At 36.6% G+C, this 16,918-nt stretch overlaps 1 protein-coding gene across 1 annotated transcript in view; it reads right to left on the reverse strand.

Moving 5' to 3' along the window:
• Window positions 1-16,918, reverse strand: part of ARID1B (AT-rich interaction domain 1B) — a 449,938-nt gene that overhangs the window by 73,539 nt on the left and 359,481 nt on the right. Inside the window, exons 8-9 of the mRNA XM_070932635.1 lie at window positions 10,517-10,696; window positions 482-809 (exon numbers count right to left, since the gene is read on the reverse strand). Of these exons, the coding sequence (XP_070788736.1) occupies window positions 482-809; window positions 10,517-10,696 (508 nt within the window). The remainder of the gene's footprint in view (window positions 1-481; window positions 810-10,516; window positions 10,697-16,918) is intronic.

Genomic DNA, 16,918 nt, shown 5'->3' on the forward strand with positions numbered 1-16,918 from the left:
CTGGAGAACCGGAGTATAGAAATCTAGATGCTGGACCCACTTTGTTACTCAGGATGGCTGATGCCAATCAGATATTCTAATTGGTTTACAAAAATTGGTCGCCAGTGAGTTCCTTTGCCAATGGCTGCAGATAAATGTTCTGAAAGCCTAAGATATCTTGCTTATCTTTCCAGTAATGCTGCCCTTTTTCCACAATTTATCTTATCACCTTTCCTAACAATTTATTGTACCACTTGCATAGACTTAAATGTATTCTTTCAGAGGCTAAAAGTAGGTAGTTTATGTTTTAAATGGTGGGATTTCCGCCTCTATGTATTGTTTGTTTTCTGAGAGAAAACATGCTGTAAAACCTCCAACACTCATCCTTGTCATTTTGGTTTGGTTCAGCCCACTCTACTGTTTTCTTTGTTTTACACATAAATGTGTTTTACATAGCATGGACATTGTCAGGGCTTTCAGATCCTTCCTCTTGGAAGCGTACCTGCTCTGGGCGGAGTTGGCAGCAGCTTGCATCACTGCTGCAGCTGCCTCCTGGGCCTTACGGTTCACAGTTGGCATGGGTGGTCCCATCCCGGGGCCTCCTTGCTGAGCCATGCCCGGAGAACTGGGTGTCATACTGCTCATATTTCCAGGAAACGGTCTGCTTTGCATCCCAGTTGATGGCATTCGTCCCAAGGGAATGGTACCACAAGGCTGGCCTGGACCCTGTCCGTGCATCTGGTTGCTGGCGTTTATACCCATACCAGGTCCTGGTCCACTGTAACTTGCGTTGGTCACTCCAGAGTATGTTGGCTGTCTGGAGTAGTTCCCTAAACAAAACAATATAGAAGAGGAAAATAAAGTTACCGGTTCTGAAACTATGGAAAGAGCCCGCTGGAAAAATCTGTGTGCATTAAAATTATTTAAGCAGGGCAAAATATGCCTAAGTATTCTTAGCTAGTATACAGTATCTTTCAGGCATTAGCATTGCTGGATCTATATTTCTGAAAATTATGTGCCTGCGTCAATAGGGATATATAGCAAACATATGGAAAGCCTGGTAGGCGAATATGAACAAAGGCAATAGCAATAGCACTTAGACTTATATACTGCTTCATAGTGCATTACAGCCCTCTCTCTTAGTTTACAGAGTCAGCATATTGCCCTCAACCATCTAGGTCCTCATTTTACTGACCTCGGGAAAAATGGAAGGCTGAGGCAACCTTCAGCCGGTGAGAAAGTAGGCTGTGGAGGAAACAGTGGCTGCCTTGTTAATCATCTTGCAGTAGCCAGAGCCACAGAGTGGAAAATGCAGAAGTAGCAACAGAATGACATAAAGGGAGAATTCACAATGTTCTAGCTCCTTCTCCTTCTTGTTCTTTTTCTTTTTTTAAAAAAAGATTCCACTGAGGAAATATCCCTCAATGATTATACCCCTTCATACACATTCTACTTAGTGTAAGAAATAGAAAGCAGAACAAGTGTGGTATCTCATCTTATTATACAATTTAGTTTTCCTTTTTAATATGACATCTAGGCTGTTGGGTTGTTTCCTACACTTACTGATAATGGGACCAGAATGCCCCATGCTTAAACATTACAGCTCCCTTCTATCCTTTAAAAAGAAATCGAACAACATTATACATTTAGTTTCTTAAGGCAAGGATATACATGTGATTGGCACGTTGAGTTCTCACAAGGGAAACATTTATTTAATCTACAGTATAGACCACCTGCCCCATCCCAACTGAGTATGGGTTGCTTTACAACATTAAAAGAACAATAAATAACAAACAAGCTCTAGTGCCTGTCCAGAAATCTCCAGATTTTGTTTGTTTTTGAAATGTAAGATAAAATTTCTCTTAAATGTTTAACTCCTGGTGACTACAAGTATTTGTCCATGCTGTTCTTGGCAAGAAGCTTTTCTCTAGATATCTGATTTCCCAGTGTAGTGCTCAGTTTTAGGATTTCCTGGTGGCTCCCCCAACCAAGTCTTAATTGGATTCAGCAATCTACTTAATCTAAACCTCCCACCCTACTGACATTACTACAAAGCCTTAGGTGGTCACTCAAGTATGATGGATAGTTACAAGTAATCATCCATTTACAGCCATTGTTTGGCCACCGTTCAAAATTGCAATGGAACTGAAAACAGTGACTAATCCTCACACTTTGACCATTGCAGCCCTTGCAATCTGGTCACTTGTCAATTGGCTTGCACTTATGACAACTACAGTGTCCTTCAGTCATGTGATTGCCATTTGTAACTTTCCCAGCCATTCTTTTGAAAATCAAAGTCAATGAGGAAGCTAGGTCACAAGTTGCAGTTCGGTAATGTCTCGCTTAACAAATGTACCACTAAATCACAAATTTTCCAGTCCCAATTTGGTTGTTAGTTGAGGATTACTTGTACTGTTATTTTGCTCCCATCTGGTACTGTTTGATACAAGTGAAATCATAATTAACAGAATTAGTCTACACTTTGCTATTTGCACCATGCTTACAACTATCTATTAAGAATCAGGTTTCATTCTGCACAACAGTGTTTGCTGAAAACAACAAAAACATTCCTATGTGTATCAGAGATCAAACAGAAAACTATCTCTAACTTTTGTCTTGGCTGTTCCTGATTTGGCATTCCACCTTAAGAATTTCCTATATAACTGCAAAATCACCATATAGCAACTATGAGGAAACTTGGGAAGAAGACTACAGACTAACAGATCTCATAAACCTTTCATTCCTTAATCCTTCTTTACATAACTTTTAACCAAATACTGCATTCAGAATGACATAATTAAAACAGATATCTGATATGACAGCAAATTTGGTGGCTGCAAGTATGTTTTTTAAGTAGAAAGCTTCTGTTAAATAAAAGCAAAGGTATCAATAATGTGATAATATTTCAGGAGAAAAAAAAAGGTAGACTTCTTTTAACACCTAAATAAATACCAACAATAAACGAGAGAGAAAGCCAAGAAAGAAAAGTACAAATTTCCATGTTTTTCTAATAGATTCATAATTTGCTGGCAGTGGCTTTGACAGCAAGCAGATGGATGCACCATTAGATTCAATGAATGGAGCAGATGCTGAGCTAGTCCCCATCAGCTGGGATATCAGGCAGCCAAGTGCAAAAAAGACCACACTTTTTAAGTGAGTATTCTTTGGCGCAGCAGCCTTGGAACGTTAATAAGTAGCCTATTCTTTCTTCAACCAATGGAGCTCATTTCAGCTAATTAGAATGAAATCCAGAGGCATCAGAGCCTCATATGGAAGAAGAAACTAAGTTGCTTTGCACTGGAGCTTACATGTATAAGGAAGCCAAAATATAGAGAGGAAAAACATTAACATTCTCTTATAAAAAAAAATTGAAAGGAAAAAAAAAGGGAGTTTAAAACTTTGTTTTTGCTTGGTAGGTTTATTCCTATGTGTTCAGTTTAAATTGGCTTTGCAGAATTTTGCATTAAGGGACAAATTAAGAAACATGTTGTTACTCCAGTTTGATTTCAAGCGGTTTCAGCATCCCAGCCTTTTAAAACCTTTCATTGCCTTTTACATGATTATATCTGGCAGATATATTAAATGTACACCAATAGTGTGGGTTAGCTAAATCTATTTGCAAGTCCCTTTGGGCAAAATCTGTTTTCTTATCTGTGTAGCACATGCTCAATTTTAGGTGCTAAAATAGTAAAAATTATTCCCAGTATCAAACAAAGAAACAAGTTAGAAAACTGACTTTATTTCTGTAAATGTTCTTCTACACAGATTCTAGGAAATTTACTTGTTATATACCATACAATTCATTCATTTGCCAATGAACTTTCACCTTATAAGTTAAAATAAAAGAAACAGTACATTCATACACATATGAACTTAGAAATGAGGCATGCAGTTTTTAAAATTTAGCTTAATAAAAGTTGCAAAGGATTTCTTCTCTGCCACCTGCTCATAACTTCTGGCAGCCAGAACATTGTATGTGAACCGATGAAGAGGCTATTATTCAAATACTGGGTTTACTATGCAACAATAACAATGTTCCTGAAAGTGGTATTTCACTTCTTATTCGCTCTTTTAAAGTTACCGGTGCTTCAAAAGTTATGAATTAAAACCATGGAAATTACTGTTTTTTATGTTTCTCATTCTTGCCTGAAGCCCAGATATTTATTGGAGTGGCACATACAGCATAAAGCGAGCCTGTGCTGATGTGAGTGGAATGGTGAAAGATGATGCTTTCAGAATTCAATAAGAAAACAGAAGCTCAGGGATAAATGATTAATTGCAGTGGGTTGTTTTCTTCAACGCTAGCATCTAATCTAAAACTAAGTAATCAACCATTTGTATTATTTAGGATTTTAAATCTGAGCTGAATTCTACAAATCAAAACAGAAATTTGAGTTGCACAATTGCTGTCATTCAGCAGGAGACCCATTTCATAATTCTGAAACATCACAGCACAGATATTACATGGCAGGATTTTAATCAGAAAGTAATAATTTTTGGCTGATTCGAAATCAATTATGGGAACTAAATACCACAGATTTATAGTGCAGAACTTTTTAAAAATACAAACTGCAGAATGTAGAGGGTTGCTTGTGTGTTTTGTTATGACAATGATCTACTTTTATTTATTGACTTTTTTTTTCAACATAAAAGGTGGCCTTTTATACTATCAACCATGGTACATCCTTCCTGATCAGCTTGTGCTGTTCATCTCCTTCCTTCAGGCATGATTTCAGTCAGTGGTGATAGGGAAGGAGAGCTCTTGCCATTGGCCACTACAATGTGGGGTGCCGCAGGGTTTGATACTTTTTCTTTTAACACCTACATGAGGCCTCTGGATGAGCTCATCTATCACCATGGGGTGACGTATCATCCGTATGCTGGTGATACCCAATTATATATATCCACCCTGGAAAATTAAGTGATATCATGATCATCTTATCCTGGTGCCTGGAACCTGAGCAATGGGAATAACACCACTAGAGGAATTCTTTCTCCCCAAAATGTAAGCTACAAACAATGCGTGTTTACTGTGGCACGTACTGCTTTTCACACACAAATTCAATAGTTAAGATAGCTCCATGGTGAGTTGCTGAATAATGCAAACTGCTCCAGCTCTTTATATTCACAACATACAATAGTTTCAACTACTTGACAGCCAACAAAACTGTTTACTGCAAGAAATATTTCTTTATTTGGTTTGAAGGTTATTTACAATCCACTTGTGTAATTTTAATTCATTTTTATTCCATATATTTCTTTGGGATAGGAAATAAACATTGGTTTAGTACAAATACCATCCTGGCAATAAGACTGAGCCTTTGCTGATGAACTGTTTTTTCCCCTTGGTTGTTAGATGATTTGCTTCCTGGAAGCCAGTTCAAGCCATCATCCAAACCTGTTTCAAAGACTAATGTCTATTTTGAAATGCTGCTGTATTACAAGTTTCGTTCTCCCCCATCTACATGAGATCTGGTTAAGAATTTTATTTATTTATTTATTTATTTGTTTGTTTGTTTGCTTGCTTGATTTATATGCCGCCCTTCTCCGGAGACTCAGGGTGGCTTACAATGCTTTAAGCAATAGCCTTCATACTTTTCAATATACCTGCTTAGTAGGGCTCCCCCCCCCAAGCGGTGTTCTATTTTATACAAAGTCAGCTTATTGCCCCCACAAACCGGGTCCTCATTTTACCTACCTCGAAAAGATGGAAGGCTGAGTCAACCTTGAGCCTGGTGAGAATTGAACTCGCAGTAATTGCAGGCAGCTGGCAGCTAAGTGCTACTTTAACAGCAGTTTTAGTCCACTGAGCCACCAAGACTCTTAAGAATTAAAGTCCAACAATATTTGGGGATCTAAAACTGGAAACTACATTTTGCCTATCAACATCTTCTATTACAAACAAAAACATAAAATAAGGGCACTGAACAAAAGGCAGGCCATGACAGGGAAACTGAGGGTGTATATTGAGGAATTTTAAGAATCCCAGTAGATTTTAAAATGACAACAGTATTACTACTGTCTTTTCCTATCAATAACTTTGATTTATCTGGAACTGAATCTCTACTTATGAATCATCCATAATTGCAATTAACATTTTTAAAAAGTATACACTATTGCAACATCTTTTTAGGCAAAAGAACTTGGAAATGTATTTATTTTTATTTTATTTATCAAATTTCCACATTTCACCTAAGTGAGTCTGGGCATTTACAAATGCAAACTAGCACAACAAAATACTTTGACCGACACAGACTTATAATTGTTATATCCAGAAATATATAATTTTATCTCATCACCAAATATGTGAAAGAGGAATTAAAATAAATAAAAATCCAATTTGAAACACCACAAAAATGAAGACTTCATATCATCAGATAAAGGTAGTCTTTGACTTATAGCCACAACTGATATTTGGTATTTTGGTCGCTAAGTGATGCAATTGTTAAGCAAGTGATCACATGACCAGACCAATTTTATTTTTACTATGGTTGTTAAGTATATGATATGGTTGTTAAGTGAATCTGGCTTTCACAATTAATTTTTATTTTGGAAGGCTGCTGAGCAGATTACAAATCATGATAACATGACTGCAAGATGTTGCAACTGTTGTAAATACCAGTCAGGTGGTGTGACAGCCTTCAAGGTTGGGTTGGAGGTCACTTTTTCTGAGGTCATTGTAATGGTTGTTAAACGAACAGTTATAAATTGAGGACTATCTGTATAGCTCTTCTCAATTCATCTAAGGGCCAGTGTATACACTGCAATCTTCATTCAGAGGCTATTAAAAAGGGCTTCCCTTTTGGAGCATTCAATATTTCAGGCTTAATATTTAATTATTTATTTTTTCAGCAAATCCAGCAAATCTTTCTCCATATACTTGGCTGAGCTAGTGCACGCTATCTCCTTGAATCAGTAGACAATATATCAGAACTTTTAAAGAACACTTGCTTTAAAAACAATTTTAAAAAAGCTTTGGACAATATGGCAGGCAAAGGATCTTTAAAAGTTCAGATATCTGTAACTCTTGTCAGTTGAAGTATTTTTGATATTTATTTACAAACATCCTCATATGAAGCTAAAAATCAGCTCTGACTGCTATAAAGCAGTGTGCATTTCTGCCAATAATTTGGAGCATGTCCACCCTTAATATTTAGCACTACTAGATGATTTACAAGGTCCCTTCCAACTCTGTAAATCTGTATTCTGTATCTAGGTAGATAAAATAACATTCCACCCTAAAGACAGCTCCAAGTCTTCTGAATCCTTTTAAAGTGAAGACTGCAATGTTCTTGTGATTCTTGTAAACAGCTGCAACTTGCAAGAGTATATTAGTCTGTTGTGACTGAAGCTATTATGCTGCTAATTTTATCAATGTCTACATTCATCATATCAAAGGTAATGAAGTTTATGAAATTTATCAGTAAAGATCATCGTAGTCTAACTGTACTTCTATAGAAGAGCACTAATGTTTTCAGAAGGAATCCAATGATCTTTTTGTTATTTTAGGATAACTGTTTCAGTAGTTTAGATTATACATTATTTCTTTTATTGCAAAGTACTTTGATTTTTGTGAGCCACCCATAGTTGAAAGTTGGATGACACACAAGTTTAAATTGTTTAATAAATAATAATTGATTTTCTAATGTTTAATGTTCTTGATCTCCAACGCAATCATGCATATCATACCGTATCACTAAAATATGTCAATCTCTTTCATATTATATATTCTAACAACAGAGAGCTGCTTTATTCTAGTAAAGTTGCTATGATGAAAATGAAGGGATAGAAAACACATTTAAAGTTGGGCAGATAGCAACACAAAGCTGCAGAATGTAAAATTCAACAATGGAACTGAAAAATTGTGAGCGGAGTACATGGCTGCTTCATTGTGTAACAGACTACTTACAATTTCAGGCAGCCCACACTCTTAGCTTTATGAGATTATGTTATAGTTATTTTTCAGAATATTCCATCATCTGCTATGGTAAAAATAAACTGGTATCACCCTGATCCACACACGAAGAATGATCTAATTTATGATGGCAAGATAAATGAAAGCTGCAGAATCACTGCAAGTCTTCTTCAAACTGAGCTTGATTCATAGTGACTTTGTGGAGATAGTCATATATTTTCCCTTAATAACAATATAGAAGGGTTTGTCACTACCTTCTGGGATTCTTTTTCAGCTTCCCAGTCTAGCCTACAGCTTTGATATTCCCAAGAGATCTGTCTTCCAAATACTAATTGGATCCAATCTTGCTTAGTTCCAAGCCTAAGTCAGTCAGGAACTATTGCTTGGCTGAGAAGCCAAAGCACAATATTTTTTTCAATTGCCAATGAACTGAATAAATTGAACCATCTGTGCCAGAAATAAATTTTAAAAAATTGTTTCAAAAGAAGGGTCCTCATTCAGTTTGCTGGTTGTTACTGTCACATGGATCTAAGCCAGGCCTATCTCTTTGCATTAGTGGCTGTTGCTCTGTTAGAAAAATTAGGCATATTTTGGAAGGTTGAGTTGTATCATTGCCAATTTTTGTATTTATATATTAAGAGCTAAACTAACACTGATCAACCAATAAGTCTCAAATATATCCTTGATACAATCTATCCAAAAATATTAACTTCCTTAACTTGATGAGTCTGAATTGGTATCTTACACATATAACTGCGAAATGCACAATAATACAATGCAAACATTTCCCCCCTAATTTCTTACCTACTGGGGACAGGTCCAACACAAGATGTATACGTATCTTCTCCAGAATAAAAAAAGTCTGATGCAAAATGTGAAAACTACTGTTGAGTGTGGAAGATTAATAATAAGAATTTATTACAAAACTACTTTGCATCTTCTATGTATATAAGGGATGTGCTGGCTCAGTAGCCAAGACACTGAGCTTGTCGATCAAAAGGTCGGCAGTTCAGTGGTTCGAATCCCTAGTGCCGCATAATGGGGTGAGCTCTTGTTACTGTCTCAGCTTCTGCCAACCTAGTAGTTCGAAAGCACGTAAAAAATGTAAGTAGAAAAATAGGGACCACCTTTGGTGGGAAGGTAACAGCGTTCCATGCACCTTTGGCATTTAGTCATGCCGGCCACATGACCACAGAGACGTCTTCAGACAGCGCTGGCTCTTCGGCTTTGAAACGGAGATGAGCACTGCCCCCTAGAGTCGGGAACGACTAGCACATATGTGTGAGGGGAACCTTTAGCTTTATGTGTATACAGTAACCAATGAACTTTTTCCAACAGGAATGGTTTTTACAAAAAAAATCTTTTGAAGAAAAATGGTACTGTATAGAGATTGAAATAGCAGTTTTAGTTCTACCTGATTTCGTTTCTATGTCTGTCAAAGAAGCATTTTGTTTCTGGACCACAACCTGTTGTTGGGGTTACAGTCCTGTCACTCTGGTGGCTCTACTGGTTGGAGCACCTGCAAGCTATCTGTGTTGCAATTATACATAATAACCATGGTGGAACTCCAGAGCAATGTCAAACAGCATGAAACTAACTTCTGAGGGCAGATTGTAAGGGAGTCAGTATCAAACTGGAGATGCTGAGATCCTGAAAACATCTGTGATAGATGCCAAGTACCTGCACCAAATTATTTTTACATCTTACATCAAGCCATAAACATTAGTTAAGAATAAGGAAAGGGGAAAGACTTATGAACTTGTTCTTTACCCATGCTCCAAGATTCTCATGTGAGAGATATTTATGTTAGGTGACTTTATTAAGATAAGCAATTGCAACTATGATCACTTTTCCAAAAAAAGAGAGAGGAAAACATTTTGCCCCAACTCAGAATATGCAAATTCTGATGTATTTCCAATCAGCTTTTAATAAACAAAAGTTGGAGTAGCAAGTACATATTAGTATTCTTTTGTGCTAGCACTTTTAATAATGATATTGCAGGGAAAAAAAATGAAAGGACATTCTCAAAAATAGATTTTATTCATTTTGCTAGGATTTTAAAGGGAAAAATGGAAAAGCTAAGCATGTTTTAAATATTTTCCAACATGGTCAAAAATAAAAAGTTAGAACATATATAAAAAGAAAAGATATGACCACGATCTTTGGCATATACAGGTATTCCTCAACTTATGACCACAATTAAGTCTAAATTTTTTGTTGCTAAGTGAGTCAGTTAAGTGAATTTTGCCCCATTTTATGACCTTTGTTGCCACCGTTGTTAAGTGAATCACTGCAATTGTTAAGTTAGTAACATAGCTGTTAAGTGAATCTGGCTTCCCCACTGACTTTGCTTGTCAGAAGGTCACAAAAGGTGTTCACATGACTCAGAGTCATTGCAGCCATCATAAATAAGAATCAGTTTCCAAGCATTTGAATTTTGGTCACTTAACCATGGGGATGTTGCCATGGTCGTAAGTGTGAAAAACAGTCATAAGTCACTTTTTTCAGCACTGTTGTAACTTTGAACGGTCATTAAATGAACTGTTATCAGTCAAGGAGTACCTGTAGCACATTTTTCTATAGAATAAGTCATAGAAAACTGATTAATGTTAATTATTTTACCTTGTGGCCCATACTGGCTCATCTGAGTTCCATAAGTACCACTTGAATTACTTTGTGGAAAGCTCCCGATTCCAGAATGCATTTGACCTCCAGGTGAAGGATGGGGTGACATAGAAGGTCCAGTCTGCTGAGATGCATATTGCGACAGCTGAGGGTTTCTTTGAATGCCTGTCATAAAACCTGAAGTTAAATAGACATGATAGAGAGAAAAATTAGGGACCTCCCTATCATTAACTTAAATTAAGGTAAATATTGAATGTTGTTAGTACTTTCTTTTGAATCTCATGACATTTGAGTTGCAGCATGAGTTATAGAAGTATTTAAATCTTGGAATCCCAAGTAGTTAAACATGATATTATAACTACAGTAGTAATGCTGTGGTTTGGACTTTATCACATCTATACAAATAAGACAATGTTATACAAAGATGATTAATAAATCTTAAAATAAAATTAGATGAGAAGACAGGAAATTCTAGTTATACTTAATAACAATTTCTCAAACATACTTTTTGCAAATCCCTTCTAACCTATATGAGAAATATCACAGTCTTTCAGAATATGACACAATAGACATTCCTAAAATTCTTCTGGCTTCCATTGTTCATCTTCTGCCTCTGTTACCAAAAGGCTGTTATTATTGCCCTATTCTCTATTTTGGGAGTTGGGTCCACTGTTATAACCAAAAAAACATTTGTTTGCTTTAGGAATGCTTAGGGAATGATTAAAGGGAAAATCTCAACCATATATTAACAATTCATATGGAGAAGATCATGGTTTTGCTACCTCCATATGAATTATTAATATGAATTTGAGTAGACCTTTGCATCATGTCACAACTACTAGTTTTGCCTGCTTTTGTCCTCCTACCATAATATAAGACCAGTGAATACCCCAGTTCAAAAAATGATGCTTATCTGTGCTTTAAATGTAGTGCTAGAAACAAAAAACCAAAGTTTTTTGGTTAATGTTAAGATATATGAATATTAATTTTACATTTTAGTCAAATACTGTAATTTACTCCAGAAAAATTATAGAGAGAATTCTCAATTCTGAAAATACTTTTGGCCATTTGATTTCATTCAATCCATCACCCATCAAATGCAATGCACACAAGCACTCTGGTCTGACAGATTAAATAAGATATATTTTGGTGATATTTTTATATCACTTATGACTGAGTTAATGCACTGTCACTAGGGAAACTTTTTTGCATTTGGTCTGCTGTCTCCATCTCACTATTGGTTTTATTTATTACTGAATTTATACTTCTCTTTTCAGTCTATCTGTATCCTCAATGTTACTTACGCAAATTTTAAAAAGCACCACATACAAAATGTAACTGTAAAGGCAATATAACCGAAATCAAAATTTAAAACCAGCACAAGTACAATGGCACTGAGATAAATATCAATTAAAAGCTTAAGAAAAATGTCATGCTGTTGTGACTTTTCTAAATACAGGGAAAGAAGGAGTCAAACTTGGGGAGTCTATTCCACAGCCTAGAAGCATTATAGGTGAAGCCAATATTCCATGTACATGACAGATGAACCTTTGGCCATGAAGTGTTCTAGAGGACAGGCACTATCCCAAAGTGCTCCCAAACTGCTGATTATTGAAAAGTGCAATCCCACATACCAAACTGATTCCATTTCAAGCATTACCAATATTATATTGTCTTCTCTGGAGTTAATTTCAGCTCCTTGATCTTCTAAATCATCGTAAGATTAGGCAACATTCAAGAAGACTGATTACTTTCTTGGGGCTGGTGAATTGTGACACTGGTTGCCATCAGGATATTGATGCAATTGCATTCCAAAGCTTCAAATGAACACCTTTAGCTATTTCATTTAGATGTTAAGCACCACAGAAGATAAAAGAGAATCCTCTTGAGACATCACATGCCTATAGTGTCCCAGCACCTTTTTTAAAGTAGGAACCATGGGAGTAATGTCTTTAGATCCAAACTCACTGGTGTCTCAGAAAGATATCCTACTTGATGACATTATAATTGCTGAGAGATCCTGGAAAGCTAGCAGGGTCATACTAACAAAATCTATATCAGAACTGAGACAAAGCTGTCTCAGTATTGGCCACCACTTTCTCAATCATCATATCTAAGTAAATAATTATTTTCTTTTAAGTAAGGCAGGACATTTTTAAAAAAAACCAAGCAGACACCGAACAATTCCTTCAATGGCCATGGGGTCAAGTTAAAATCTGGCCAATTTAAAGGCAAAGTCTGAGCAACCAGAAGATGGCCTTTAGCTCTCCATGTATTCTGTTGATGTCGTCAAGAAATAAAAGCTGAAAAGCATTCCATATGAATAGGATAATATATAAGCAATTATCAAGGTTATCTGTCAAGGTACCCTATGACCTACCTCAACACTGGAAAAGAAACTGCTGCAAATCTGATCAATTTCATTTGAAAAGCATGTTGAAAATTGTTCCAACATTTCTGGATTCTATCCCCCAATATCTTGATGGAGATGCCAAACAGTGTAAAAAACATCACTACTCTGTTCATTGCAAACTCAACCGAGGTCAATAAATTTGTCCTGTTTAATTGCTGTCACTAGTACTGTTTTCTTTTTCGGCTAAGCCACTTAAAGTACCCAAACTCCATCTTTGATTTAATCCTTCCTGAAAATTCCTTCATTTGCATTTCCATCTACATTATGGATTATGTTACATTCCTCCACTATAGCCCTTTCCTTACTAATTTCATTACACTCAGTTTGCTAATACATCAAGATGTCTCTTGAGTTCTGTTACAACTAGTTGTACTTAGAAGCACTAATGCCAACTGTTAGGGCCATCTCTGGGTTCCACAAATTGGCCTGATCTTCAACAGAACTGCTAGCTCCTATACAAGGGTGTATGCTAATCTAAACAGCATAGACAGAACGTGATCTGTCTATGACAAAGCTCCTCCACTATCAGATCATTAGTACAGAAATTTTAATCCTAATCCTGCTTTGAGAAAGCTATTTTTCATAAATGCCTTAAACAAATCATGAGCCCTTGGAGAATCAAGCTACGAAAAGAAAGTCATAGAAGTCACTAGAACTATTGTGTCCAAAAGCAAGATTATCTTAATTAATGTTTCAGTAATATTGTGTTTTAATCCTAATAAAAAGTTATATTTCACAGATTTGTCACTCTCTCTGTATAAATCAGTTGTTCATATATAACTTCTCCCAGAGCTCTGCTAATAAAGCAGAGTTCCCAGAGCTCAGAATTTATACATTTATAAAACAACGGGGAAAAAACTATATGAGAAAGACATGGAAAATGGAAGTGAAAACATTCTGAATAATTAAGACTCCTAATATTTCACATAAACATTCCTTGCTAAGCAACACTATTTGCAAGAAAGTACTTGAACATAAAAAGCTATTTTGATTTGCCAACTACAGTTACAGTCCCTTACAAATATAATATTTTACATGTTTCAGTGACAAATTTTTAATTTACTACTGAATCTCTTGGCACATAATTATAGTCCTTCTTGGACTAACAAAATCAAACATGAGGCTGATAAATATATTCTAGCATGCACACTATTATTAAATGTACATTAACAGTAATCAAATCTGAACAATCTGGTGAATGAGAAGATACTGATAACAAACACAGGGTGCTTCAACAGCAATGAATTTTGATGCAAAAGGTCTATTAGGCTTAAATGTTGAAAGCTTAACTATCACAGGACAAAAGCAATTCTAAAACCAAATTTAGATGATTGGCTGGTTGTGAAATACTGTAGCTACAAACTTGCAAAAGAATTTATCTCCTCAGAATATAAGGTACCTTAAATGATACTTATGGGCGACAGATTAGATCATTAGCAAAACACTATCTTTTAAACATCTGCATTAATAGAGCACTTCCCTCACTGGATAAGATACCGTAGAAGGTATATTATAAAATCAATTGGAAAAGAATCCAAGAAGCAGTGGAAAACGAAGGCAGGTGCTCTCTTAACTAAGACCCTAATAGTACACCATCAACCACTTCACAAAATGTCAAATTCTGAATGTTAAAACCAGGGAAGATGAGACTATAAATGACTATGGGAAGAAAAACCAGGTCAATGCAAATCCTGACACATCACTTTCAATCTTACCGACACATCCCCCTGCCCCACTCCACCTTTGCTTTCCAGTTATTTTATTTTTGCTGGTACAACAGCCACAGAAATTAAGGATTTTTGGCAAGCAATTTTATTAGCTAACATAAACTTCAAGCTGTTCTAGTGGGCATTTTTGGGTAGTAGTAAGCCAATAAAAATTCACTGGGCTACAATAACAAACTTTTTGTTCGGCACCCTGAACATTTAAATAACGATTGCTAAGATTTGCATCTTGCTGACACAGCTTTTTGCATAAATTCAACTAAAGATGCTTTAAAAATGCTTCTTTGGTGAAATAACTCTCACACAACTTGTCATCTTTGCACATTTGTCTTCTACTGAAAAGACTGCTAAGGATGCCAAATTTGTTGAGACTAGAGATGTTTGTTCTACACTTATATATTTTAAAATCCTCTATTTTAATTCTGTATTCGGTCTTTGGTCTTTATTTGTTTATTCATTCCTCTTCACAAACTGAATTGCTTTGGTGAAGGCAGAAAATAATGACCCAACTAAAGCTTTACCCAAGGCCCCCTGGAGTTCCACCAGCTGTGCTATTAAGTTAAGTGGCTAAATCTCTCAACCAATTCTCCTTCTGATAGGACAAAAACCTCATCTACATACAGCAGCAATGATATTTACGTATATCCCCTCCTTTTTTATTTTCTTCCTGCCTAATCCTTAAAATTAATATCATCTATCATTGATAAATTGGAATTGGGGGAAGGATTAGACAGATTCCCCCAGATGGAAGTTTGGGAAGAAAAATCCAAAATTTCCTTATACAAATCTTGCTTAATGATCTTGAGTAAACTGTAAACACTGCACAAAGGAATTTATATTAAAATTAACCCACAAGTAGCATATAGTTAAAATGCAGATCCTTAATCTACTATTTCCTGATTGTCAAACTGATCCAAAAGTAAACCGTTTCTAATAACAAAAATGCCAACTTCCTTTTCTCCAACAATTTACTGCATAGTGATACTTTAGAATTTGGTTAGAAAACATGGAATATCAGAATATCTTCCCATGGAATGTATTTCTTCAGCTTCTTCTGATTTCTAGCAAAATGTTAGAAAGTTGTACTGCTGAAGAGTTTCTGATCTAAATCAGACCTAAAATCAGTGTACTTTATCAATTCCAAAGGCCACTGGTTTTCTAGGATGCCTACTAGCTACTTTTCTAGGATTTTTAGAACATAAAATATAGCATAATGTGGTTGGGAGGTCTTCTAGTTCAACCCCCTACTCGAGGAAATGGTTATCCAATCTCTTCTTGAAAACCTCCAGTGATGGAGCACCCACAACTTTTGGAGACGAGCAATTTCATTGATTGAAATTTCTCTTTAGTTCTAGGTTGATCCTCCACTTGTTACTTCTTCTCCTGCCCTCAGCTGTTTTGGAGAATGGTCGACCTCCTCTTCTTTATGGCAATCCCTCAAGTACTGGAAGACAGCTATCATATTATTATTTTTATTGCTTTTCTTTGTAAGACCTCAGCATCTTTTTTGCATCATGGTGACCAGAACTGGATGCAGTATTCCAAGCGTGCCTCACTAATGCAGTATAGAGTGGTACTATCACTTCTTTTGATCTTGATACTATCCCTCAGTTGATGCATCCTAGGACTTGGCTTTGTTGGCAGTTGTAGCACATTGCTAGGCGTCCACCAAGATGCCTAGATCCCTTTCCAAATTACTACTGTGGAGCCAGGCATCACCTATTCCCGTGATGGCGAACCTATGGCATGCGTGCCACAGGTGGCACGCAGAGCCATATCGGTGGGCACACGAGCGTTGCCCTAGCTCAGCTCCGGGGAAGATGTTTTCACCCTCCCAGGCTCCAAGAAAGCTTCTGGAACCTGGGGAGGGCGAAAAACGGGCCTACCATGCCATCATGTGCCAAAAGCAGGGGGAGTGTGGAGGGATTGTGCACACATTGTAGGGGGTGCGGGCTGCATTGAATTATGGGTGTGGGCACGCATGTGTGCAACCCCCATTTTTGGCACGGACCGGCAAAAAGGTTAGCCATCACTGACCTATTCTATACCTATGCATTTGATTTCTCTTGCCTAGGTGCAGGACTTCATTTTTCTCACCAGTGAACTGCATCTCGTTGGATGGTGTCCAATGCTCAAGTCTGTCAAGGTTCTTCTGAATCCTGAGTCGGTCTTCTAAGGTGTTGGCAATTCTGCCCAGCTTGATGCTGTCTGCAAATTTGATGACCTCCCCTTCTAGCCCCTCGCCTAAATCATTTATGAAGA

Source organism: Pituophis catenifer, unplaced genomic scaffold (genome assembly GCF_029215685.1).
Source record: "Pituophis catenifer annectens isolate HBS135680 unplaced genomic scaffold, rPitCat1.0.hap2 SCAF_1, whole genome shotgun sequence".
NCBI lineage: Eukaryota > Metazoa > Chordata > Lepidosauria > Squamata > Colubridae > Pituophis > Pituophis catenifer.